The sequence below is a fragment of the Chionomys nivalis genome, chromosome 13 (genome assembly GCF_950005125.1).
Source record: "Chionomys nivalis chromosome 13, mChiNiv1.1, whole genome shotgun sequence".
Classification (NCBI taxonomy): Eukaryota; Metazoa; Chordata; class Mammalia; order Rodentia; family Cricetidae; genus Chionomys; species Chionomys nivalis.
The window spans coordinates 20624841-20652774 of NC_080098.1; the positions used below are offsets into that span (position 1 = coordinate 20624841).

General features: G+C 44.7%; 1 protein-coding gene across 3 annotated transcripts; it reads left to right on the top strand.

Moving 5' to 3' along the window:
• The first annotated feature begins 1157 nt into the window (after nt 1-1157).
• On the top strand, nt 1158-27866 carry Sephs1 (selenophosphate synthetase 1). 3 transcript variants are annotated; one of them, XM_057787875.1, is made up of 9 exons: nt 1158-1484; nt 4037-4310; nt 8933-9036; nt 11203-11310; nt 12436-12590; nt 15437-15527; nt 17372-17471; nt 21555-21767; nt 24645-27866. In XM_057787875.1, exons 2-9 carry the CDS (start codon nt 4118-4120, stop codon nt 24857-24859), a joined length of 1179 nt encoding a protein of 392 aa, XP_057643858.1. In that variant the 5' UTR covers nt 1158-1484; nt 4037-4117; the 3' UTR covers nt 24860-27866. The 3 variants fall into 3 exon arrangements, with proteins under 3 accessions (XP_057643858.1, XP_057643859.1, XP_057643860.1); XM_057787876.1 differs by lacking the exon at nt 1158-1484 and adding an exon at nt 1826-2178; XM_057787877.1 differs by lacking the exons at nt 1158-1484; nt 8933-9036 and having other exon boundaries at nt 4224-4310.
• Nucleotides 27867-27934: the final 68 nt, after the last annotated feature.

Below are 27934 nucleotides of genomic sequence, written 5' to 3' on the forward strand. Positions count from 1 at the left end.
ACTCAAATTTAAAAGGCAGAAAGGGACAAAGGTATCCTTATAACTCTTTTCCTCTGGTTCCGGAGTCCCACAGTGGTACCTGGTGATTGTGTTTGCGCCCTCTCTCCTGACCATTCACACAAAACTCCATGTTCGATGTTCAGAAATCTAACGCAACCGAGCCCAGGTGCTGCTGTATTCTCCCAAATGCATTGTGGAGAAAAGACACAAAGACAGGAGGCGCCTGCGTCCATCTGGCCACACTTGGCATCCTAGATTCCAGCCCTAAGAAAGTGGCAACTTCGGGGATGAAAAGGACATCTGTGTGGCGTGCAAACCTAAAGTAGCCATAAAAGCCCCTTTCGGTTACCCCCAACGATTCTGCTCTCAAATAACTTGGAACACGAGAACATATCCCAAACCAAGTTCGCGCTGCTCAGCTTTCCAGGGAAGTCTTTCGAATGAAGGCACTTTGCATCCGCAACGCGTTACAAAGTCAGAAATCTGAAGTTACTTCGTGAAATGAAACCGCATCACCAATGTCAATTCAAGCACACGGGATTAGTCTGCCATGTTTACTAGGACACGGGAAGAACAAATGATGCAACTGGGCAACATAACCCCCACCAAAATGCGCATCAAATATTTAAGAAACTTTACAGGGCAACTGCACATTCCACGGGGACTCCCATGAACTGCGGAGCTACACTTAAACAATAGAATGAGGAAAAGATGGGAGTCGCTGAGAATGAAGCGCGGGTTTAAGTTGATTTTTCAAATGTCTCACTGGAGCTAAGGCGTTTGTCCTTGGCTCCTGCACGCCTCTGCAAATTGTTCCCACGGTCACTGTCTCGAAGCAGCAGAGATCCGGGAGCAGGTACTGCGTCCCGTGGGTGTTGCAGAGGTTGCACCCGGCCAGGTTGTGCAAAAAACACACTGGTCCTTTCCCGCGGATCGCTGGGGTGGGAAAGTAGGTGACCCCATCACTCAAGGTTGCTACAAATGCAACTCGCAACTTTTGAAATCAATCTACCCCCCTCTTTTTTTTTTTTTTTTTTTTTTTGGATCATGCAACGGATGCCACCGTTCTTTGGGTTTGCAACCCCCCACCCCTCCCCCGAGACCAATCATTGCCGCGCTCAGGCCTCTGCACAGCGCCCCCGCCCCCTTCCCGGGCCGCACGCAGCCACCACCACCACCACCGCCACCGCCACCAGCAACACGGAGTCGCTCAGGCCACCGGCCCGCCGCCTCTTAAAGGGAGGTGGCTGCTCTTAAAGGGACCCTCGCGCGCCCGGCCGGCGGGAGCGCGGCGGCCCGGTTCCCGGAGGGCCGCGCCCAGCCTAGGCCGAGCTCCACGCGGCGTCCAAGCGCGGGGCCGTGCCGCCGCCACCGGGAGCAGCATTTTTATTCAGGCGACGCTTAAGGGAGCCCGGCGCGCCCGGTGCATTGTGGGAACGCCGCGGCCCGTTTTCGGGAGGAGGCGGAGGGCGCAAAGCGAGCCGGTAAGCGGCGGGCCTGGCGAGGGGGGGCGAGACAGCAGGCTTAAAGGGGAATATCGGGCCGCAGGCCCGGCGCGGCCGTTGCAAATCCCCCTCCGGGCCGCCCGGGACGGCCGGGGAGCCGTGCACCGGGGCCCTTCGCGCGCCCTGCCTGGAGAGGGGCCGAGCCCAGGGTTTGGTGGGGCCGCTTTAAAAAGAAGCGCCGCCCGCGCCGCTGCCTCCTCCGCCGTCGCCGCCGCGGCACGCGGGGCCGGGAAAGGAGGGAGGAGCGGAGGGGGAGGGCGGCGGCGGCCACGCAGGGGTTAATCTTTTCGCCCGCCGACATTTTTGTGTGGCGGCGCGGCCGGGGAGCCCGCGCGCGCGCGCGTAGCGCCGTGGCCTCCGGTGTCCTGGCGCTGCGCCTCGGGCCTCCCCGCCCCCACTCGGCCCTTGTGTCCCTCCGGTCCCCGCCGGCGACGGTCACCGCGGCTGCGGCGATGCCGGGCCTGTGGCGTGGCATGGTCCTGCCTGCGGCACCGCACCGTACAAAGGAGAAGGCCCGCGCCCGCCGTGCCTTTAAAGGCGGCAGCCCGCGATTTAAGGTGTCCCCTGGGTGGCATCCTCCGCGTCCGGCCGCATGGAGGGCGCGGGGCCTCGGCAGGCACGACCCGGCTCCCGGGCCTGTGTGCATGCTCGGGGCCGGGGGCCTGGCGGTGAGGTAGGTCTGCTGCCCCGCTGCGCCCCGTTGCCTGCGCCCGCCCCGCGTGCGGGAGCGAAGGGGTTAAACGCGATCTTTAAATATTCATGTCATTGTTTTAAAGGTGTAAACTTGTGGCTTCCAGGTCGGACTTACTCTCCTCCTTCCCCCACCCCCAAAGCACGTCCCAATTTCCTCCTCCTCCAAATAGCTCGAGTTTTCTTTGAGGTTAAGCCCGTGTGATTTAGTTCTCCTTAGACTTGAGTTTTAGAACTGAGTTTCCTTGATGTAAGGTGTTTTGTTTTGTTTTGTTTTGTTTAAACTTTCCTAACCAGAAAGTGTAGAGAAATAACGTGTAAAAGGGGCTCTTCAAGAATCCCATTTCTTCCTTTGCCTTGAGGCATAGGATTGGAGGTAGGAAGAAAAGATTCCTTATGAAATGCAGTTTTCCGGTTTTGTACCTGGTAGAGTTGACGTAGGGTTAAATGCAAGACTTTTTTCCTCCCTCGTTCCAAACTTTTCTTCGAAGTTGAATTGTAATTTGCATTTTTTCCAAACTAGCCTCAACATTCCCATCTCGGTAACGTGCTCGGTTCACCCTGTCCGGAAGAGAAGTTTGGCTTCTTTGAATGATGTGCGAAGTCTGTGTAGTTTCCCGCTGAAATCATTGCTCACGTTATGTTTGTAACGACCGTTTGGATTACTGCCCAAATTTGGGCTTTGTGAAATTTATTTTAAATGAGTGATATGCTTCCCGGGGGATGGAAAACTCTGTAAATGGGAATTATGTTCTCAATCACAAATTTTATAGGAGAAACCGGCCCTAAAACTTAGGGTGTATGTAATCCTATGCCCAATAAAGCATCAGTCAGAAAGTTTGTAAACCCCGGGAGCACTTAGGAATTTTGATTTGGATGGAAGGCTGCAAACGGAAGAGCATGTGCCAGAAATGCAGTGAGCGGTACCCAGAACCCTTAATACTAGTGATTTCGTGTGATACTGTTTCATTTTGTAATGAGCTAGGAATGAGGAGAAGTGTGTTTAGTTAATGGTATGTGTGCTGGATTGTTGGGCGGGATGTTTGCTTTCTAGGAATGCTAAAAGCATCAGAACATCAGAGAACTTTACACGCACCCTCCTGAACACAGACTTTACTGTGTTTACAGCTGTTGGAAGTGTTTGGGTGTTTTCTTTTTTTTTTTTTTTTTTTTTGCTTTTAAGTAGTGTTCTTCAGTGACTTCTCAAGACCATTAATTTGGCACAGTGTTGTCTGGTTGGGAGGAAACTTGTTTTTAAAATTAGGATTTAGGATCTTGAGGAATTTTGCCAGGTGTAATGGTGGATCCCTTAATCCCAGCATTTGGGAAGCAAAGGCAGGCTCATCCCTGTGAGGCCAGTCTGGTCTACATAGTGAATTCCAGGACAGTCACAACTATGTAGAGGGCTCTGTCTCAATTGAAAAAAAAATCCATGGGCTGCATCTGTGTCGCACTTTCTGCAGCTTCTGATGGCGAGGGAAAGACAGCTAGAAGTTTTCCAGAAAAGTCACTGTAGCTAGCACCGCCGGTTTCTAAAGCATAGACTTTCAGGCTGACATAGTGAGTATTAGTTCTTAGCCCTGGACCCAGAAGAACTTTAGTTAATTGCCCAAGTGGCAGGGGGAGCCACCGTTATAACCACACTCCCGCCTCAGGGCTTCAGTAGGTATCCATGATGGTACCCATCATCGGGTACTCCAGCTTGACCAACAAGTATTTCCCTGTGGTCTAGGCAGTTCCAGTCCTCGTACTTTCCCTAATGTGTGTTCATTCACTTGATTCCTGAGAGATACAGTTCAGAGTCTCTTAACAGTGTCTTTTTGTGTTTTGCTGGTGCCTAGGTGGATCCCAAGTAGAAAGCCCAGTGGATCAAAAGAGAGGGAGGGGAGGGGCTGAACTGTGAAGAGTGTGGCCCCAGAACCATGTCTACTCGGGAGTCCTTTAACCCGGAAAGTTATGAACTCGACAAGAGCTTCCGCCTAACCAGGTTTACTGAACTGAAAGGCACAGGCTGCAAAGTGCCCCAAGATGTCTTGCAGAAATTGCTGGAATCTTTACAAGAGAACCACTTCCAAGAAGATGAGCAGTTTCTGGGAGCTGTTATGCCACGGCTTGGTATGTATACTGTCTCTTTGATACAGTGCCACCCAGAAGTGTGGTCAGCTGTCAATACCAGATTTCCCCGTGTTGCTTTGTTCGGTGTAATTAGTAATGTCTCTTATTGAAAGGAAGAATTTGAAGGCATCAGGGCATATGGTTGGCAGCTGTTAAATTATAGAGTATAGCCGGGCGGTGGTGGCGCACGCCTTTAATCCCAGCACTTGGGAGGCAGAGGCAGGCGGATCTCTGTGAGTTCGAGACCAGCCTGGTCTACAAGAGCTAGTTCCAGGACAGGCTCCAAAACCACAGAGAAACCCTGTCTCAAAAAAAAAAACCAAAAAAAAAAAATTATAGAGTATATGTGTGACATCATTTTACCTTTAAATTATAGAGTATATGTGTGACATCATTTTACCGTTGACTGAGGATAAGCAGAAACTCCTTTCTGTTTTCTCAAATGGCCTCTACAATGCCATGTTGCTTCATTGACCTATTGAAGGTGTTGCTTTAAGGACAGTGCCATCCTTTGCAGGATGTTTGGCTTGAAAACTTGAGGGTGGACCACACAAGACTACTGACTACTGCAGGCTCAGGAGAGAAGACTGGGGAAATAGTTGAGTTGGTAAAGTTTGAGGACCTCAGTGAGTTTGAGCTTCTGCATCCATTTCTTTAAAAATCTCTCTCTCTTTCTCTCTCAATCTCTCTCTGTGTGTGTGTGTATGTGTGTGTGTGTGTGTGAGAGAGAGAGAGAGAGTGTGTGTGCTTGTAATCCCAGGGATAGATGGGGAGAGAGAAAGTATTGGAGCGCACTGGTAATCCCAGGGCAGGGACGGAAAAGGCAAGTGTGTTCCTGGGGACTTGTAGCCAGCCTAGCCAACTTGCTGGTTCCCAGTCCAATGACTTGGTCTCAAAAAAAGGTGAACCATGTCTTAGAGCTGACACCTGAGGTTGTGCCCTTACCTGCACATGCATGTACACATGTGCGTCTGTATCCATACACGTCATCTGCACACATACACACAAAGGCAAGAAGACAGTATGAATTTGAAACTGACCCCAGAGTGCCAAGTGGAGCCAAGGGCAAGGATGTTTTCTTTTCTAAATTCTCTCTATCATTAGTGGTTTCCCTTTCTCAAACACAGAGCTCAGAAGAAATTCTAGGCTCTGAAATACAGTTCTTTGGGTGTATTTTATTATATGTATGATGTAAAACAGGCTGGAGCTGATGCAGAGGCTCTTTTTCTCTTTTAACGTAATTTTAAAATTTTGATTCTTTGGGAAGTTCACATCATACACCCAATTCCACTCATTTCCCAGTCCTTCTATGTTCTCTTCACCCTGTAGCCGCCCCCCCAAAAAAGAAACAAAATAACAGCAAAAAAATTTTGCTCCTCTGTCTTTTCCCACCTCTCCATGATAATATAGTCATTTGTCATAGTGGCATTGAGAGCTGTGGTGTGTCACACAGTATACCTTTTGCTTGCAGTTGTTCACTGCGAGAGTTGTTGGTCTGGTTCAAAGCCTCTGGCTTCTGCTACACCACCAGTGCTGAACCCTTCCTTATTGAAACTTCAGATACCCTACTGTTGCCCAGACGTGGAGACCTTCCAGCTGTGGTTCTGCAGGACCCGTCCCTTCACACGCTTCAGCAGGTCATAGATGGGGTAGATGTTGGGATGGGCCAAACCATGGCCCTGGGTTTGGGCCTCCACCAGGACTTCCTACCTCAGGCAAGGGTCGGGGCTAGCTCTCCAGCATGCATGTGGAGCCAACTTTCCCATTGCGGAGGCATTTTCTTAGTTGAGGTTCCCTTCTCTCAGATGACTTTAGCTTGTGTAAAGTTCACATAAAATTAGCCAGCACACTAAATAAAAGAATGTTAAGAACTGGAGAGACGGCTGTCAAGCATGTGTTACTGGTATACATTATGATGAGTATATTCCGTTTCTTGATACAGGGTTTCAGTTTTTTGAGAGGACCTTGAATTTCCCATAGCTTGTTCTGAACTTCTCGGTCTTGCATTTAACCTGCCCAGGACCAGGACCCCTGTTCCCCTGTTCCTCTACCTGAACTATCCCTGGCTCTCAATTTGAAGCTTTAGTTTTTCAAGACCCATCTCAGACTTATCCATTCTTTACAGTTTCAGTGAGGGGTGTGTGTGTGTGTGCGTGCGTGCACGCGATCAAACCCAGGCTGTGAGAATGCTAGACGGGCCTATTCTACTTCTCAGCTATAGCCCCAGCCTCCCCCAGATACTTTCCTAACTCCCTTTCTGTGATGAAGCCCTATTGGTAATATGCCTGGAAGCCTGCATCCTCTCCGTAGAGGTTCATCTGCTCTTGTCAGTCATGTATGTCCTGACCCTACATGTATTGCCAACTTAACTACCGTCCACAGTCCAGGATGGCACCTTGAGCTCTAGCTGTCCATACTCAAGTTTCAAGGCAGTTTCCTCCTCCACGTGCTTCTCTCGGCTTGTCCAGTCTGAACTCCATGCAGTGGTTCTGGCCTCTGATCCAGCTTACCCAGGTCTCTCCTTTATATTAGTGTTCACACATGTGGTCCCAGGTGCAAATCTGACCTGTCATAATAAAACACCCTGCAATGCAGCCTCCCTCACGTGTGACCATACTGTCTATGGCTGCGTTGGTGGCATAACAGTAGAGTAGAAGCCTAAACTACTTACTGTTTGTTCCTTATAGAAAAAGGATGTGGCCCTAGTGTGCTTTCCTGTTGCCATGTTGAACACCATGTCCAACTTGGTGGCAGCTTGGGGAAGAAAGGGTGTTTGGGAGACCAGCCTGGTCTACAAGAGCTAGTTCCAGGACAGGCTCCAAAGCCACAGAGAAACCCTGTCTCGAAAAACCAAAAAAAAAAAAAAAAAAAAAAGAAAGGGTGTTTGGCTTTCATGTTACAGTTCTTCACCACGGGATGCCAAGCGGAGGAGTACTGTGTGCTGGCTTGTACAGCTCACCTTTTTAAGCACCCCTGGGCCACTGGCTCAGGGATGGCACTACCCACAGTGGGCTGGGCCCTCCTATATTAATCAGTGAGCAATCAAGAAAATGCCCCTCAGACATGCCTACTAGGCCAGTCCAATGAAGGTAATTCCTTAACTGAATTTCTCTCTTCCCAGGGATGCCTAGATTGTGTCATGTTGACAAAAAATAACCAGCACATTGTCAGTCATAACCTAGGGCTGGCTGTCTTTAATAAGATCCTGAGTTTCCGAAAGATTTTTCCAGCTCTACTAAGTCCCCAGCTTGTCACCCCGGAGGGCATCTGGAGTGATTTCTAAGCCAAGTGCATTATAGTACCATGTTATCTAAAAGAGATAGGGCAGGCTCACTGGCCAGCCGTCCTAGCTGAAGGTGAATTGGTTATATTTAGGTCCAGTGAGAGGTCTTGTCTCAAGAAGCAAGGTAGAGAGTAAGATTAGGGAAGAAACCAGATGTTGTCCTCTGCCCCTGGGTGCATACAAAAATATGCTGTAGAGAGAAAGTTCTTTGGAGACACTAAAATACTTGAATTATACAGGTATGGTATTTATAACACACTTGGTTGGAAACTTTGAATTCCTGCTTTGTCCTTTACCATTTCATTTAGGTTAAATGTATTATATACTAACTGACGTTTTCTATATGGAAATACAGTATACATACTTTTGGGAAAATAGAACAATATCTAGTATGTTATAACAACATCTAGGTAATTAATATTTCAAAATAACTATCAGTAAAATAACAACAGCTCCATTTGTATTGTTGTCATCTTAAAAGAAGTTCTTATAAGCCAGGTGTGGTGGCATATGCCTTTATTCCCAGCATTTGGGAGACAGAGGCAGTCTGATCTCTGACAGTTTGAGGCTAGCCTGGTCTACATGAATCTAGGCTAGCCGGAGCTACATAAAGAGACTCTTATCTTGAATAACAACAAAGAAAAAGGGGGAAAAAGCATCAATCAAATGATTTAGGAATATAAAATAATACAAGAAAACAAAATGTCCAAGGCCTTAGTAAGGTTCAAATTTTATGTCATATTACATCTTGGTTACTTATTCATGTTTTCTATCCTATGCTGGTTATGTTTTACATTTATTTCAGTTATGCTTCTTGATGGCACATACATAGTTTATAGTTTATTTGTTTGTTTGGGTTTTTTTTTTTTTTTTTTTTTTTTTTTTTTTTTTTTTTTTTTGGTTTTTCGCGACAGGGTTTCTCTGTGGTTTTGGAGCCTGACCTGGAACTAGCTCTTGTAGACCAGGCTGGTCTCGAACTCACAGAGATCCACCTGCCTCTGCCTCCCAAGTGTTGGGATTAAAGGCGTGCGCCACCACCGCCCGGCTTTTTTTTTGGTTTTTCGAGACAGGGTTTCTCTGTGGTTTTGGAGCCTGTCCTGGAACTAGCTCTTGTAGACCAGGCTGGTCTTGAACTCACAGAGATCCGCCTGCCTCTGCCTCCCAAGTGCTGGGATTAAAGGCGTGCGCCACCACCACCCGGCACATACATAGTTTAGTTGGCAGTGTGAAGTTTGCTGTCTTATTGTAGAAATCTTCCTGCAAAATGTTGCTCATACAAGATTAAATGCTTTTCTTTTCTCCTTATTTTTTTGGTTGCTGGCAACGTCCATCTTCCCAGGCATTGGGATGGATACTTGTGTCATTCCTTTGAGGCATGGTGGGCTTTCCTTGGTTCAAACCACAGATTACATTTATCCAATTGTCGACGACCCCTACATGATGGTAAGTTTGGTCTTGTGCATTTTTGTAATTGGAACTATTTTATGCATTTGGTTTTGATTTTGGCTGGGTTTTGTATGTACTTTTGGGTTTGAGTTTTCTGTTTGTTGTGTTTTTCCACTTTTGCTGTGTATCAATTATTACCCTCTCCTCTGTCCTGCAGTCACGGCAGGCTGACGTGTCTCCTCTCACACTTGACACTGCATGCATCAGGTAGAGCAGGGACGTCTCTGCTGCTTTTATGCCTGAAAGTGCATTCAGCAGCTGTGGTCTCTGAGCTCTTTCCTTGTACCTGGCTTTCTGACATTTATAAAGTTTACTGTTCCTGGGTTTCTGGCTAGAAATGTTGCTATACTTTGTAATAACACTGATTTTTAATGTTTCCTCCCACAAAAAAGAACTTGTAAATTTCATCACAATTGGACTTTCATCTCCCCCCAACACACACGCACACACCAGCATTTCTCTGTGTAGCCCTGACTGTCTTAGAATTCTCTGTAGAGCCTCAGACTCCCCACCATACCTGGCTTACTAACAATTGGATTTCTTGAACTTTTATTCTTGTAAATGTTAGGGTAAATGTATTGCTACCTGCATGCCTACTTAGTACTGTATTATATGCCACACTGTGATCTAGCAGACCACTGAATTAAAGTTCTAACTACTGGGCAGGGGAGATGGCTCAGTGGGAAAAGCACTTCCCATGTAAGTGTGAAGACCCCAGCACCTATTTAAGAAACTGTTTAGACAACACATACATCTAGTCCTTATGCCAAGAAGCAGACAGGCGGGCTTTGGGTCTTGCTGGCCGGCCAGGCCAGCTGATTTGTTGAGATCCAGGTTCAATAAGAGACTCTGTCTTGAAAAATAAGGTAGCGAGTGATTAAGGAAGACATGCATGTGCACACACACGAAGCTCTAGCTACTGTGTAGACACATTTTCCAGTCATTAGTTATATGCTTACAGCCAGCAAGCGGCCCTTTATTCTGCTTATTCTTTAGCCCCACTTCTCTATCACCCAAGAGAAGCCAGTGAATAAATGGGAATATCCCACCTGTTTAAAATGCCAGGTGTCCTTCCTGGGTGGCAAGGACACAGGGATCAAGCTTTACATGTAGGAATTCAGGCAATGGGTTAAGAAAATGGGGACATTTCCCTCTTGGGTACAGTGTGAGTGAACAGGTTTGTTAGGAAGTATATTCCCTGCAAAGCAGCACACCTATGTGTCCTTCCAGTGGCAAAGCTACCAGAATCCATCCTTCCTAGCATCTCTTAAAAGCAAGTAAGGGCAGCCAGTACATGTCTGCCCCATGGCCCATGATGCCACCTCTCGGCTCCTTGTTGACAAGGCTTGCTGAGGTTGACAGTGGGTCTGCAGAGGCTGCAGGTGTGCCTGGAATCCATGAGAACATAAGCAGCCTCCGCAGAGGATGTGCCCCTTTCCTGTTGGTTATCCTTATGTCAGAAGGAAACCTTGTTATTTTTCTCTTTATTGCCTGTTTAAAAAAAAGTTAGAGAATGGCAATTTAATGTTTAAGAAGTCTTCTAGAGCAATAGAGCCCTCATTGCCACATCCCTATTGGATATTGTTATTCCTCATAAAGCAGTAGAATTTACTGGGAAATGGTTTTTTTCAATCTGACTTTAAACCTGAATGTTTCTTATTTCTCTTATTTTTGTTTCTCATACAAGATTGTTTTCTTCTTTATTTCTTACAATTTGAAAAGGAAGCTGCAAAAGTTTCTTAATCTAATAACACAAAACCCATCTCCTATATTATAGTAGCCAAGGCAGCCCTTCCTTGTGGTCTACTAAGTGTGGGTTTCCAAATTCACCTTTTGGTGACTGAATCAGTCCTCTTGCTCTCTGGTCTCTCAGAAGGACCATCGGTGCTACTGCGTCTCTTCCTGACCCTCACCCCATCATCAGCCAGGGCTCTGAAACGTAATATGAGGAAGAATGTGAATTCTGTGTTCTGCTCGAGTGAGAGGAGCTGGGTGAGTGGGTGGCTGGGCAGTTAAGTGAAGGGTAACCAACTGAGAGTCTTGTCCTGGGAGCTGCCCTTCCTGGAAAGCCCCAAGTTCTTGGAGGCCACTGTGTTGTAGACTCCATCTTTCTACAGATGGGAAATCCCTGACTGCTTTCTCACGTCTCTGCTCTCTCCCTAGGGCAGGATAGCATGTGCTAATGTCCTCAGTGACCTCTATGCAATGGGCGTCACGGAGTGTGACAATATGCTGATGCTCCTTGGAGTCAGCAATAAGATGACTGACAGGGTAAGTCAGAGGCTCACTCACTGGTATTGGTTTGATTTCATTTTACATTTACAAACATGGCCTCGAATATTGCAGTTCTTTACTTTGGGGCATTTATCTGTAAATTAAAATAAGAGTATCTAGCCTCTTTTTCTTCCACTTCCTCCTTTCCTCTCTTGGCAGAAAGCTAAATATTTTTTTGTGGAGGGGGAGACTTAATAAAGCTTGGCTATACTAATAGTACCAGGCCTGTGAATAGGCCTTGCCCTGCTGGCTCAGAGCTGAGAGCACTTCGATAGCAAGTAGTCTCTGTTGCGGGCCAAGGCCCCCACGTACCACCCAGTAGCCTGTCCTTTTTACCTGTTCTTTGAACCAGGGTTAGATTCCTGTTTGGGTTATTTTTACTTATTTTTATTTTATGTGCATGAGTATTTGCCAGCATGTATGTAAGTATACCATGTATGTGTCTGGAATTGTAGTTAGACAGTTGTGAAGTGAGCTGCCATGTGGGTGCTGGGAACCAGACTCGGGTCCTCTGCAAGAGCAGTTTGCTCCTAACTATTGAGCCATTTCCCCAGCCCCATTATTAAGGTTGTTTTGGCAAGGTGTTTTTGTTGCCATTATTTTTTCATATGCCCCCCCCCCAACCAGTTTGTCATGATAACCCAGTTTTCTGGTTCTTTTTGTTTTGTTTTGTTTTTTGCCTGGCGGAGTGTGCTTTGACCAGCAGTAGCTAGTTGTCCTGACAAGAGTTTTGCTGAGGATGTTACTTCACAGTTCCTCACCAAACAAGAGCCTCTTTGAAAACAGGGCTGTGTGTGTGTAGTTAGCTTGTCTGGTGTTCTTCAGGACTAGCTGAGAGCTGACTTCTAATGTCATCAGTCTGTGGGCCAGGCCTGTGGATAAATGGCTTTATGCTCCCTCCTCTTACCTGCTCTGTTTGCTTTGTACCCATAACACCTTCCAGCATCTGCAGCATCTGATAACATGCTGATTGCTAGAAACACTCCCTACCCTGTCTATCAGCTTTTGGTTCTCTGAGGGTTTTTTATTTAATCTTTCTTGATAACTACAGATGTAGAACCATCTTTTCTGGGTTTTGAACAGAATTGCATGACTTTTCATCTGTGTCCTTTTAAACCCTAGGAAAGGGATAAAGTGATACCGCTAATTATACAGGGTTTTAAAGATGCGGCAGAGGAAGCGGGAACCTCTGTAACGGGCGGTCAAACGGTGTTAAACCCCTGGATTGTTCTGGGAGGAGTCGCCACAACTGTCTGCCAGCCCAATGAATTTATCATGTAAGTTGGCCTTTATGTTGGAACCTGTCTTTGTCTTGTTCTCTCTCAGGATACAGTAAGGTGTCATTCACTTGCTGCACAAGTCCACGTTCAAAGTGTGCAGTTTAGTGAATTTTGGCCTGCCCAGAGACTAGAATCACCAGGGTCCCTTAAACAGCTGGTCCTTCATATACATTTTGGTTGGGTTCATTTAGTATATTAACATAGAATACTTTTATATTTATAGATTATGTAGCATATATTGGAACTTTGATCCTATTTTTATGCAATTTTAGACCTTGTAAATTTCACTTAACAAAAATATATACCACATTATTCAGCATTTTGTCTATTTTTTTGATTTGGCTTTTTGAGACAAGGTGTCATTCTGTATCTCATACTGGCCTCAAACTCATGATCCTCCTGCCTCAGCCTCCTCAGTACAGGAATTGCAGGTAAGTGCTGCCTTGACATCTTTTCTGATTTGGTTTTGTTTGTTGTACTTGGGATTAAACACAGCTTCTTGTGTCTGCTAAGCAAGTACTCTACCACTGAGCTCTATCTCCATGTCAGCATTTAAAATTGGCTTTGTGAGTACAGGCTTGAGCAGCCATCATCCTCTCGGCACCCAGCACGTTCTAGTCCCTCACAGCAAGCCTGTCTGTAAGGATTCGCCTACTCTGAGCACCTTTATATATGGAACCATACTCTGTAGAACACTTTTTATATATATAGTTTTTTTGTTGATTTGTTTTGTTTTCCCAGACGGTTTTTCTCCATGTAGCCTTGGCTGTCCTGGAACTTGCTTTGTAGACCAGGCTGGGCTTGAACTCAGAGATCCACCTGCCTCTGCTTCCCAAGTACTGGGATTAAAGGTGTGCTCCACCACCACCTGACTCCATAGTGCGTTTTGATGGCCAAATAAGCTTTTGTTTGTATATGATAAGCACAGTTCTGTTCATTGATTGGAGTTTCAGGGTGTTTTCTCCTACTAGGAACGCACTTCAGGTGCAGTTTGTTACTTTGTGTATGCACGCACACACCCCACATCCCCTCTGGAAGTTGTTCTGCGACGTCACTCTGCTCATGGCCAGCATAGGGAGTGTAGGTGGCATCCCACTGTGGTTTTGATTTGTGTTTCTTTGATGACTGATGTCAGACATCTTGTAGCTTTCTTTGGGGTGGGGAGAGCATTTCTCTGCATTCTTTGAGATGGCTCTCAACACAGATGGTCACTTTCTATCTTTGTTATTAAGAAAGGCACCTCAGCCTGGAGAGGTGGCTTAGCTGTTAAAAACTAGACTCACAACCAAAACATGTAAGAAAAGGCACCCTGTCCTAATTTTGAAGTTAGTACAAATTCCATTTATTTTACTATTTGTTTATTTATTTATTTTGGGGGGGGTGGGACACAACTTGCTGGAGTTGATTGCCTCCTGTCACATGAGTCCTACAGACTGAACCCAGGTCCTGCGAGTTGGTGGCAAGTCCCCACTGAGCCATCTTGCTGGCTCTTATTTCAGTTTCTGATGAGTCAATAGTATGTTTATGTTAACCTGAGTCAGAATTTAAAAGATGTAAGAATTGTTGTCTAAGTTCTCTGTGGTTTGTAGACTGGTTTTCTTTGCTTTATTTTTAAAAACCGACTATGAGTGAGTACATGTGATAATTGTCTTTCTGTGTCTGGGTTGCCTCATTCAAAATAATGTTTTCTAGTTCCATCCATTTTCCTACTAAATTCAATCTGTCATTTTTTTTTTTTTTGCTGTGTAGTACTCCATTGTATAAATGTACCACATTTTTCTTATCCATTCTTCCATCGAGGGGCATTTAGGTTGTTTCTAGGTTCTGGCTATGACAAACAAAGCTGCTATGAACATAGTTGAGCACATGTCCTTGTGGCACGATTGAGCATCCTTTGGGTATATACCCAAAAGTGGTATTATTGGGTCTTGAGGAAGGTTGTTTCCTAATTTTCTGAGAAATTGCCACACTGACATCCAAAGGAGCTGTACCAGATTGCACTCCCACCATCAATGCAGAAATGTTCCTTTTTCTCCACAACCTCTCCAGCATAAGTTGTCATCAGTGTTTTTGATCTTGGCCATTCTTACAGGTGTAAAATGGAATCTCAGAGTTGTTTTGATTTGCATTTCTCTGATGACTAAGGATGTCAAGCATTTCCTTAAGTGTCTTTTAGCCATTTTAGATTCCTCTGTTGAGAGTTCTCTGTTTAGGTCTGTACTCTTTTTTTTTTTTTTTTATTGGATTATGTGATCTTTTGGTGTCCAATTTCTTGAGTTCTTTGTGTCTTTTAGAGATCAGACCTCTGTTTGATGTGGGGTTAGTGAAGATCTTTTCCCATTCTGTAGACTGTTGCTTTGTCTGTTTGTTTGGTTTATAAGGCAGGATTTTTCTATGTAATAGTCCTAGCTGTCCTGAAACTCACTTTGTAGACCAGGCTGGCCTCAAACTCACTGAGATCCGCTTGCCTCTGTGTAGAAGGAGAGAGGACCTCTTTTTGTCCTGGGCGCCCGGCTAGCTTAACCCCTGAAATAATCACACAGAAGTTGTATTAATTAAATTACTGCCTGCATTAGCTCTAATTTCCCATTGGCCAACTCTTACATCTTAATTCAACCCATTTCTACCAAAAACATAAGGTGATGAAAGATTGAAGATAACACCCAGTATTGACTTCTGGCTTCTCCCCAATTCATAGACATATGCATTCATACATATACATACACACATCAAAAAATAAAGTACAAAAATGCTCTTTAGCAAAATTTCCCATTTTGCTTTAAAATTGAATTTGTTTCCTTGGTTAGTTTGACTAGAACATGCTCTTTTTTTCTTTTTTTCAGGCCAGACAATGCAGTACCAGGGGATGTGCTGGTACTGACAAAACCCCTGGGGACACAAGTCGCAGTTGCTGTGCACCAGTGGCTGGACATTGTAAGTAAAGAGCTGTCCAGGAGTGAGGGTGGAGGTGAGCTGAACAGTTAGCTCTCGGAGTTGCTTTTCAGTTTCAAAGTGTTGTTTTAAGTTGGTGGAAGGTTTGGGAAGTGAAAAACTTTAATTTTTACCCCTGTAAAGTTAATCAGTAAAGTCCTTAGATGGATTATCCATATTCTTGTAAATGAAAATTTAATAATGTAGTGTTTGAAGGAGTTAAGGCCCAGCTTGAGGCATCAGATTATGTGGACGAGAATTCTGGGACATGAATTCAAATTCATTAATTTTTTATATTTTGTGGTATGGGTGTTTTGCTTAAGTCTGCGTCACACACATGAAGTGCCCTCGGAAACCAGCAGAGGGCGCTGGGTCCCTCTAGAACAGTTGTTAGTCACCAAGTGCGTGCTGAGAAGAGAACCCAGGATTGAAATGATATAAATAGGGTTAGTGTTGACATGTCAGTCATGGGGTCTGGGTTGTTGTGATATGTTAGTGTTGCCTTTCCATTGATTAGTAATTGAAAACATTTAGATGTGTGGCTCTTTCCTGGAGAATGAAGAGGGCTGGTTCTCCTGAGCGTCGTCCCACAGAGCTGTCGTTCTGGGGTTTTGTTGTTGACAGCTCCAGTCACTAAGGTTTGCTCTCCCTCACATATCATGGTGGGTTTAATTTCTGTAACCACCATCTTGAGAAGTAGTTGGGAAAGAGTAATAAAAACTTATCATTTATCAGCCATTTATCAGCTTGATATAGTCACTAAGAAATCTCAGAGCTTCTGGTTCACACACCACTGCTTTATTATTATTTATTTTTGGTGAGTACTCAGAATTTTAAAAAGCAAGTTCCACATACTGTGTAGCAACATAATGTTTGGGGTTGGTTTTGTTTTGGGTTTTGTTGTTGTTATTTAATAAAGGTCAGATGTAATTGTCAAATAATTTTAGAATCTATAGTCTGAGGATATTGGTTTTTGACAGTCAAGGAGTGACAGGTACAGATATCAGAGTGACTTCTGGGAGAGGTGGGAGTAATGGGGTTAAGGGTATGCTAGGCGAGCTCTACCGCTAAGTCCTCATCCCAGCACCCAAAACCCTGGGTATTGTCTATGGTGTAGTTCAAGGCAGATGAATGAATGCATGAATTACATGATTGATCAGTGGTCCATGCTATCTTTGTGCCATGAACCTTACATCATGGTGCTGTAAGTTCTTTGAAAATCAGACAAGGCCTTTTTGTCCCTTTGATGATACGTTGTTTGCTCACCCAAGGCTGTTATCAGCATGGGCAGTTGAAAATTTCACATCTATTTGCATCAAGGTAGCTTCACTGCAGGAGTCGGTTAAAATAAAAAGTATAACAAAAAATGAAAGTCATTTACCTAATAGAGGAGTTAGGGAAGTGAGCCAAGGACATAGGAAGAACTCTGTTTTTGTTACAGCACTCAAGGTTGTGAGTACTAGTCGAGTGCTTGCCTGAACTGCACCTCAGCTTGAACAGTGTTAATGCAGATGAGAGGTCACAGGTCCAGCACACTCTGATAGTTCACTGTGCAAGTGTGGACTAAGCAGACAGTGGCATGGTGGTCGTTCCCGTGGAAAACACTGATCACAGAAGAGCAGTGTTAGAGCATTTCTGTGTCTTCACACACCAGATAAATAAGATTCCCAGTACTCGGGTGTAGCTCAGGGTGCTGAGCATCTGTGAGGCCCTGGGTTTGATCACTAGCATCTGCACATATATTACACATACCCCAGTCCCAGAAGATGACTAAGAAAACAAGTGTTTAGAAATAAAGATGAATCACATTTTCCTTTTCTCTTTCTCACCTGTGTTCCTATGGCTAGCCTGAAAAATGGAATAAAATTAAGCTAGTGGTCACCCAAGAAGATGTAGAATTGGCATACCAAGAAGCGATGATGAACATGGCACGACTCAACAGGACAGGTAAGGTTTAGTTGCCCACATCCAGTCTTAACTCACAGTGGTCTTTTTTCTAGCTCTTCAGTCATACGAAAAGTAAGGAAACCAAGGCTGGAGGAGAGAATGGCTGGTGACTAAACATCTTCTCTTGGTGCCTGCTTTGGTTCTGTAGATTACTACTGGGAATCTAGAGGCAGGTGGTGTTTGATTTATAGTTTCATTTATGACAGCTCCCTAATACTTGGCAACTTTTTAATGTGAAAGTAACATCACATTGAACCCTGTTGTTAGTGGAGGAGAGCCTGAACACAGCATGTTCTCAGTACGAAAGTGTTAGATGTAACTGTTAGATAATTTCTCACTATGTGTCCACATGTGCCTTCCTCCTCTTTCAAGCCAGTTGTCAGGGTATAGGAATTCCAATAGGGCTGGGCGCACCTTTAATCCCAGCACTCAGTAGGCAGAAGGAAGATGAATATTTTGAGTTTGAGGCCAGCCTGGTCTACAGAATGAGTTCTAGGACAGCCAGGACTACACACAGAAACCCTGTCTCTGAAAAACAAACAAAAAACACCACCAACAAAACAGTAGGTAGGCTGGAGAGGGGGCTCAGTGGGTTAAGGGAGTCAGCTGCTCTTGCAGAAGATCAGAGTTCAATTGCTATTCTATTGGGGGATTGACCTCTAAGAACACTTCTCATCATATGCACATACACGTAGTTATTTTTTTTAATATTTATTTATTTATTATGCATACAATATTCTGTCTGTGTGTATGTCTGCAGGCCAGAAGAGGGCACCCACCAGACCTCATTACAGATGGTTGTGAGCCACCATGTGGTTGCCGGGAATTGAACTCAGGACCTTTGGAAGAGCAGGCAATGCTCTTAACCACTGAGCCATCTCTCCAGCCCCCAGAAAAATTAAGAGTTCTTTTCACAACTGAAAGGGCAAACTGTTTCTTCTGCAGTTTTAAATTAAAAAATAACTACGTGTGGGGGCTATATAGATAGATAGTGTGTGTGTGGGTTTTTTTTTCTTTTTTCTTTTTTTTTTTTGAGACGGGTTCTCTGTGTAGCCCTAGCTGTCCTAGAACTGGAACTCACTCTGTAAACCAGGCTGGCTTTGAACTCACAGAGATCTACTTGCCTCTGCTTCCTGAGTATTGTGATTAAAGGCTTAAGCTACTACCACCACCTGGCCAATATAATATATTTTGATCATGTTCTTTCCCCTCCCTAGAAAAAATTTTAAAAATTAATAGAAATCAGTAGAGAAATAACCAACGCCTAAGTTGTAGCCTCTTCTCTCTGATCCCTGTTTGGAACGTGTTCACTATGTGTCTTTGCTTTGGGAGATTTCTACCTGTTGTCCTGTAATAAATCTCTCACTAGTGCAGGTTGTTCTAGGAAGTATGTTACAATTCTGCAGAATATTTGATTTGGCCCTTCACTTATGAGGGAGACAGTTTGCCATGTAAAGGGAAAGAAAACTTTCCAATCATGACGGTTCTGATACCTGATTGATATTGAGTCCCCCAGACAGCACTACTAAAGGACTACTTGAATAGCACTCGAGAGTTGGAATTGCGTGTTACTTGAAAGGTCTAATTAAACTAGCAATTGTATGTGATTTCATGTTTATGTATCAAAATGCTTTGAAATGTACTGGCATTGAAATGAAAATGTAAGGATCGTTATGGAATGTGTCTGTTATATTTTCCTTATGTGCTTCATTTGTTTAGAGCATAAATTATCTTTTTATAAAAAAACTTGTTCTAAGTGATAAGGCTGAATGAATACTGTAATTGAAAATATCTTTTAAGTCTTTGTCATGTTTTTCTTTTTTAAAAAAACTATAAAAAACAGCCATTGCAAATTATGTCATTTCTGATTACCAAGAACTTATTATTAAGTCAATTTTAGACTTTCTTAAAAACAACAGCAAAAAAAGTACAGAAGAGCCGGGTGGTGGTGGCGCACGCCTTTAATCCCAGCACTTGGGAGGCAGAGGCAGGCGGATCTCTGTGAGTTCGAGACCAGCCTGGTCTACAGAGCTAGTTCCAGGACAGGAACCAAAAGGAGAAACCCTGTCCCGAAAAACCAAAAAAAAAAAAAAAAAAAAAAAAAAAAGTACAGAAGAAAATTATACATAGTTATAGTTGTCCACCCCAAAACAGCTTCAGTTTGCATTTTTTTAAGTATTCCCTGATGACTTATTTCCCTTCAGCTTACTGTTGTTGCCTTAAACTAGTGGTCATTACAAGCGCAGATGTACTTGGTGGCCGCCCTTACTCCTTTAGTATTTCTAAATTACTGTTCATGTCATTTTATACACCAGAACAAAGAATTTTGAATGACCAAATCATGTTCTACTACAAAGACAGTCTATTTTTTAAAAATCCATTTTAAAATGAAACTTCTCGTGATTTTTACCAAAAAAAAAAAAAAAAAAAAAAAAAGCTGTACGATTTTAGTCGGAGCCAGGCGAGGAAAGGGGAGTGGGCTTTTTGGCAGATGGTGCTGGAACAAGTGTACATCCATATGCAGAACGAAAAGATTGCTGTCTTTCACAAAAAGTAACTCAAAATAGCTATAGATCTAAATATGCCAAAGAACTGTAGCCCTCCAAGAGTGTGACACAGAACATTTAGGTGATAGTAGGCATGGAGGTGACTTTTTAGATGCAACAGTTAGATGAGAAGTTTTGTACTCCTTAAAGGAGAATGATGGGTGTTTAAAAATCAGAAAGCAAGATGGACGGCACCTGAGGAACACCTGCAGTTGCTTCTGGTCCCCACATGCATGTACACACACACAGAAGAGAAGGCAAGGCACACATGGGAGAAAATCTTCACCAAACACATTGCTGATAGTGGTCTGATGGCCAACATTCATGAAAAAAATCTTAAAACTCAAAAATACAAAAACAACAAAATGGAAGATCTGAACTGACAGCTAATCAGGAAAGTTGTACTAGCCATAAGACATCCAGAGATGCTCAGGGCCATAAGTCCTGGAGAGTCGCATTAAAACAGCGGGTGCTCCTCACATCTCTCAGATGCTAACCAGAACAGGAAGCAGCAGGAACTCTTGCTGTTGGGAGTCAAAATGTGCATCCACTATCCAGCAGAGTTGGGCCTCCTGTTATGGAACTAATGTTACTGCTAACCATGTGATCTAACTGGTGTGCCTGTTTATCACAAAGGAATTGTCAAACAGAAATGTGCACGCCCTGTTTATAGTGCCTTTGCCCTTAACTGCCAAGCTTAGAAACAGCCAAGATAACTGATCAGTGGATGAACAGATAAAATGGCATGTCCAGGTAATGAGATATTACTGAACAGTTTGGGCTGTTCAGTGAAAGCCTGGGAAAGCCTACTGTATACTGCTAAATGAAAGAAGCCAGTCTGAAAAGATCCTGACCTTCCTGAAAAGGCAAACCATGGAGACAGTAAAGAGATGAGTGGCTGCCAAGGCTGAGAAGGGAGGAAGGGGCAGAGCAGGGAAGCTACTTCTCATGATGCATATTGTTACACATTTATAAACACACGAGGAGTCCTCATATAAACCTTGGGTCGTAGTTGACGGTAAAATACGAGTTTGACTCATCAGATGCACTAATGCAAAGTGTCCCCATAGGCCATGTGGGAATCCTGAATGACATTTTGTTCAGTTTTTGTTTAAACACGCTCAGTTGCTTCTTTTTTCCTAATGCTGTTCTGAATAAGCAAACCTTTAGGCCTGGTATGGCACATGCCTGTAATCCCAACACTTGGAAGGTGAGGCCAGCCTGCATCACATACTGACCTTGTCACAAAAAAAGCTCCCTAGTAAGAATGTTTATGTCAGACATTCTTTAAACATGTTAGTAGGTTGTGGGTTGTTTTGACAGGTTTCCTCTACAGTTCTTTGATGACTAGGACGTTAGCTGATGGAACTGCTCCTAGGTTCCATGTGGCTGAGTGGTTTACGCTGCAGGAAGAACTCAGCCTCCAGCATTTGACCCTGGTCTCTGTTGACTTTCTGACTGCTGTGTGCCATCTCTCCATAAGGAGACTGAGTGGGGCAAGGTGAATTTTTCTCACTCACTCCTCTGCTTCTCTCAGCTGCAGGCCTTATGCACACATTCAATGCTCATGCAGCCACTGACATCACAGGCTTCGGGATTCTGGGCCACGCACAGAACCTGGCCAAGCAGCAGAGGAACGAGGTGTCATTTGTGATTCACAACCTTCCGGTGCTGGCAAAGATGGCAGCTGTGAGCAAAGCCTGCGGGAACATGTTCGGCCTCATGCACGGGACCTGCCCGGAGACGTCAGGTACAGGCTCCTGTTCCCTACTTAAGCTAGGAAAGCCTGGGGCACCTGTGAGTCCCCACTTTGTATGAAGTCAGGCATGATAGCCACACCGCTCCCTGCTGTGGGTTTGCAGTGCTTTCCAGTGTGACTGAGATGCTGTTTTGAGTCCAGTGTAAGTGTGTTCCCCTTTTTGATACATGATTGGTGTGGAAGATGGGAGCTCAGGAAAGATAGGTCATATCTGATTCACTGGAAACTTAATCCTTGAACTCCTAACAACCATAGATAAATTTAAGCAGTCTACTTTTGTTTCTTCTTGAAAAGCATTTTAACTTGATGTCTTAGCAGAACATCATGGTGTTGCCTATTACTTGGAAACCAGAGTCAGGGTGGTTACAAGTCTGAGGCGAATCTATACAACCTAGCAAAGCCCTGTCTGTGTCCAAAAACGTATCCAGGTGTGTCTTTTTTTTTTTTTTTTTTTTTTTTTTTTTGGTTTTTTGAGACAGGGTTTCTCTGTGGTTTTGGAGCCTGTCCTGGAACTAGCTCTTGTAGACCAGGCTAATCTCGAACTCACAGAGATCCGCCTGCCTCTGCCTCCCAAGTGCTGGGATTAAAGGCGTGCGCCACCACCGCCCGGCTTCCAGGTGTGTCTTGCACATGATTGTAAACCTTGTGCTCAGGGGACAGAGGCAGGAGGATAACCACCCCAAGCTGTGAACTGAGATCAAGTTTTAAACATACACAGTTGAAGAGTGGAATAGTATGGGGCTGGAGAGATGGCCCAAAAGCCAACAGCATGTATTGCTCTTGCAGAGAAAGTTTGCAGTACTCACATCTGGCAGTTCACAACTGTCTGTAATTCCAGCTCTGGGGGAGCTAATGGACACCCTCACTCATGAGCGTAGGCATAATTAAAAATAATAATAATATCTCTTAAAAAGTGTGGCATAGCCGGGCGATGGTGGCGCACGCCTTTAATCCCATCACTCGGGAGGCAGAGGCTGGTGGATCTCTGTGAGTTCGAGACCAGCCTAGTCTACAGAGCTAGTTCCAGGACAGGCGCCAAAGCCACAGAGAAACCCTGTCTTGAAAAACAAACAAACAAAAAAAAAAGTGTGGCGTAGTGTTCCAGGGTGTGGACCGCCCTTCAGGGTGTGTGGACTGTCTTCTGGGTGTGTGGACTGTCTTCTGGGTGTGTGGACTGTCTTCTGGGTGTGTGGACTGTCTTCAGGGTGTGTGGACTGTCTTCTGGGTGTATGGACTGTCTTCAGGGTGTGTGGACTGTCTTCTGGGTGTATGGACTGTCTTCAGGGTGTGTGGACTGTCTTCTGGGTGTATGGACTGTCTTCAGGGTGTGTGGACTGTCTTCTGGGTGTTTGGACTGTCTTCAGGGTGTGTGGACTGTCCTTCAGGGTGTGTGAACCGCCCTTCAGGGTGTGTGGACCGCCCTTCAGGGTGTGTGGACTGTCTTCTGGGTGTATGGACTGTCTTCTGGGTGTATGGACTGTCTTCAGGGTGTGTGGACTGTCCTTCAGGGTGTGTGAACCGCCCTTCAGGGTGTGTGGACCGCCCTTCAGGGTGTGTGGACTGTCTTCTGGGTGTATGGGCTGTCCTTCAGGGTATGTGGACTGTCTTCTGGGTGTGTGGACTGTCTTCTGGGTGTATGGACTGTCTTCAGGGTGTGTGGACTGTCTTCTGGGTGTGTGGACTGTCTTCTGGGTGTGTGGACTGTCTTCAGGGTGTGTGGACTGTCCTTCAGGGTGTGTGGACTGTCTTCTGGGTGTGTGGACTGTCTTCTGGGTGTGTGGACTGTCTTCAGGGTGTGTGGACTGTCCTTCAGGGTGTGTGGACTGTCTTCAGGGTGTGTGGACTGTCCTTCAGGGTGTATGGACTGTCTTCAGGGTGTGTGAACCGTCCTTCAAGGTGTGTGGACTGTCTTCTGGGTGTATGGGCTGTCCTTCAGGGTGTGTGGATTGTTTTCAGGGTGTGTGGACTGCCCTTCCGGGTGTATGTAGCACTTGAGAGTGTTATTTCCTTTTTGCCCTAAGTTTCTTTCTTTTCCCTCTATGTTTTCTTTACCTCCTTTTTTTTCTTCTTCAGTTTTTCTCATTTCCACTTCATTTTCTCTATAACCTACTTTTACACATGTTCCTAGACCCAGCTCCCAGGAAACAGGAGCCTGGGTCCGTAACAGAATTTGGTATCAGGCCAGGGGTGGAGACCATGGAGCCATCTACCAGAACTTCACATTCTCAGCTTGCTGCTCAAAACAGTGTTTCTAGAAGTAGAACCGCTTTAGCTGCTCTCTGGTTGGAGCAGTTTCTGCCACCTCGTGGGCACCAAGTGAGCATTGTGAGTTAGCGACCACAATCATTGAATTTGGTTCCTCGTTTTCTGAAAGTTTTTCCCTGGACACTTAGAAACTCAAACTTTCCGGCCTGGCTGTTAGAAACAGGAAGGAAAATTGGTATCTTTATGTTTTGCAGAAAGTTAAGAGTCAAAACTAGCGCCTTCCAGAAAGACTTCTCATGAATTTTAAGTTTAAAAGCACCATTCCCAGTGAGATGAGGAGTCCATGCCGGGTAAAGGAGCCCTTGTTGTTTATCTCCTAGTGTGGAGTAGGTCACTGCCCTGTGTGCTTCTGGCCCCGCACCCACACCTTTCTCTTTCGCTTGTGTTTCCATGCTGTGGTGTAGAGGGTTGCTGTCTGTGATCAGATAGGTCATTTTCAGTTTGATGTTAGTGTTTGAATGTGGTAGGAGTTTACCAACAGATCACTTCCCTTATCTCCAGAGTGGAGCATGACCTCAGTGTAAGTCAGCTCTGGTGGAAACACAGAGAGCCCTCCCCTTCCCAGCACCGTACAGATAGTAACCTCTGCTCTTTCTTTGCCAGGAGGCCTGCTCATCTGTTTACCACGTGAGCAAGCAGCTCGGTTCTGTGCAGAAATAAAGTCCCCCAAATATGGCGAAGGCCACCAAGCATGGATTATTGGGATTGTAGAGAAGGGCAACCGCACAGCCAGAATCATCGACAAACCTCGGATTATCGAAGTCGCACCTCAAATAGCCACGCAAAACGTGAATCCCACACCTGGTGCCACCTCCTAATCTAGACAGATAGCTATTGGATTTTGTTTTTAAATAGATCTATTTCCTTTATCATCACTTTGATTAAAGACTCGATAAGAACAACAAAAATCTCATTGTGTCTACACATCTGGTGACCCTAGGTCGGTTTGTGAGTGGATGCAATTAATAAAAAGAAATCCATGGCCTTCTTTTCCTATTACATTAACTGAAGATGCACCCAACCTTGAGGCAGCTTCTGAGTTGAGAATGATATTGTTATCCAATACTGTTGATTCATTTTGAATCTTTAGATGCGTATCTCTTGCCGCATAGGCGCTTTCTAAAGGTGCTTCCCACCCCAGACATTACTGAGGGCAGTGTCACCTGGCAGTCTGTGTCTTCTCGTCTATAAATGTCTCAGTTGACATTCTAGAAAGGCAGAATTGGTAAGTGACGTGGAGCCTCCCAGTCGTCAGAGGGTTGCATGAGTCCTTTGAGTCTTTGGTTTGTAAAGAGCTGAGTCTAACAACTCGAGGGCATTTCTTCTACCCGGGACATTCTCCAGTCGCTCACTCAGACTCAGTTCAGTAAGGTTTACTCTGCATGGAAAGCACTTAGAATTAAAAAAAGAATTTTTTTTTAAAAGCTTTCCTGATACTTGCAGTAATACCATTAATGGTTCTTTACCAATAGGAAAAAGGATACTTTTTGAAATGTAATTAGATGTTCTATAGTGTGACAAGGAATTGCCTTCCGATAGGGGATTCATGTATAATACTCATTTATAATTCAATATCTAATTTACTTCGCAAATAATTTTTAAATATAATCAATAATGACTGTTCTGTGGATGGTAGCATTTAATACATTTTATATTTTGTATAGTGATTTCAGGCCTCTTGTTTAAAATCAGCAGCTCTTTAGCCTAATTCTTAGCATCATTTTGTCTCTGCGCCCATACTTTTTTGTGCACGCATTTTGTGATCTGTGTTTAAAACCTGCATTGCCAACATTGCAGCTCAAATTTAAAAGTTGTTATTCAAATAAATATTTAATTTTTTTAATTGCTCTTGTATAATCAGATGCCCTTTTTAGTATTATTTTAGAAGCGTTTGGGAGGGTTTTGCCTAAAGTACAATTTATTGGGGAAAACTAGATTTTAGTTTTATAAAACTTTTAAGTCTTTCATGGGACCTATATTTTCTTGGATTAAATTTTGTAGTTCTAGAACAAATAGGCAGTCTACAAAGGTGTTATCTGTGTTTCTTAAAAACAACAGGGGCTTCCTCACCTTTTAACCTATGAAAACAGCTGGGGTTCCCATCGTTAAGCACAAGGGCACTGGGTCCTCTCGCTCCTGTCTCCAGTAGAGAAAAGCACCACTTCTCCAGGTTCACAGTGCTTCCTGCTAACGGGCCCCAAAGCTGCACTTTGTAAACTCCCATCCTCACTCCTCAGCACAGAAAACCAGGAACCTGCCACTGGGCAAATGGGATTCCCTGAACGGAAGGGAGCGGCTGCAGCGTGGCTGTCTCCTTCAGGAGCCGCAGGACCTCCTGTATCCACCTGGAGCTGGAACTGGAGCCGCCAGAGTGTGGCCCCGAGCAGAGGACGCTGTCACAGAAGGACACTAATTGGACACTATATAGGAATCTATACGATGTTTGTCCTCGAAAGTACACACCAGTGGTCTGCAAAATAAAATGTGTTGGAATCCTGAGTGCAGAAAATACACTGTGGGGCTTGGCTCTGTTTTGTTTTTAAGTAGGTGAAATGGAGCTGATCCATGTACGTCTGTTCCGGGAGCTGGCACTTGTCTTGGTGGCAAGCCTGTTGAGAGGAAGCTAGAGGGTTAATGCCCTGAGCAAATCGTCTTTGAAGATTCATTTGGAAAGGAAATGCCAGAGACTTGAGGTCCATGATTCATGATCCAGAGCTCTTGTTTTCAAAGTGCTCAGAAACCTGTGTTGGAATCATCTGGGCATTTGTCAAGAGACATTCCTGCCCTTAGCCCAGACCCAGAATCAGTGTTTCTTGCTGCAAAGACAGGTAATCTCTCTTCAAAGCGAACCCCTTAGGGCTTTGTACATTAAAGCTTGAGAACCACTAATCTCAAAAGGAGTGTGGGAGTTCCCTAGTCTTAGCCATTCTGTTTATTTCATGTGTGTAGTTCCTTGACTCCAGTGTCTGTCATAGGGCTCAGTTCTCGAGTTGGGCAGTCTCTGTGGAACTCGTAAGTTTATCCCACAGTAACTATTATCTGATTTCTGGACCAGACTAAAACTCTGCCCTGGGCAGTGTTCATCTTGGAAATCTGTACAAGTTCTGTGATGGAGTTGCACCCAGAATGGTTGAGTAGGGTGAATAGCATTGCCTGGAGAAGCTGGGCCCACTAGAGCCAATTCCCCTCATGTTGAGAGATTTTACAAAGGAATGTCAAAGTTTAGTTGGTTATTTCCACAGGCTGGGTTGAAACCAATTGTTTCTAAGAAAAAAGTTTGGACAATAACATACTTGTTCTTTTTGGTTCAGTATTTTAAAATATCTTAGTCTTAGAAATTCTGCATGATTTATAACGAATAAGTGGTAGTATTTTGATCTGATTATATAAGTGCATGAGTGACACTTGCAGTCTGAATTCAGCATTGCCCTTAAAAGTCTGGCGCTGCTAAGATGACTCACTGGGTTCAAGGTGCTTGCCTCACAGTCCTGATGACATGTGGAAGGCAAGCTGACCTCCACATGTACACATGGCATGTGCTCACACTTGATACATTCTAAAGTATTTTAGACTGCAGAGCTAGGTCTTTGTCTTATTCTGTAGCTACAGAAACAGTAGCTACACACTTTTATTTTCAGAGGTGATTAGCACAGACATAGATGCTCAAAAGACCTGATGGTAAATCTGCACGTGCACAAACCCCATTTGAGCTGCTCACTTCCACATCTGATCAGCCAATCGTGGCAATCTCTGTCCTTTTGTCATTGGGAACCCACAATCATGAAACACCAGGGGCCACAGTGAGACTCCAGAATCCTCTCAGAGTGGTGTATATGCACTGCTTTGCCTTTGATTACTTCCTGTCATGAATGAGAGCAGGGGTGGGTGGGCTA

Coding starts and splice junctions, on each gene's coding strand:
- Sephs1 (XM_057787875.1), top strand. CDS start 4,118: ATGTCTACTCGGGAGTCCTTTAACCCGGAAAGTTATGAACTCGACAAG. Junction 11,311..12,435: donor GCAATAAGATGACTGACAGG/GTAAGTCAGAGG, acceptor TTTAAACCCTAG/GAAAGGGATAAAGTGATACC. Junction 17,472..21,554: donor GGCACGACTCAACAGGACAG/GTAAGGTTTAGT, acceptor TGCTTCTCTCAG/CTGCAGGCCTTATGCACACA.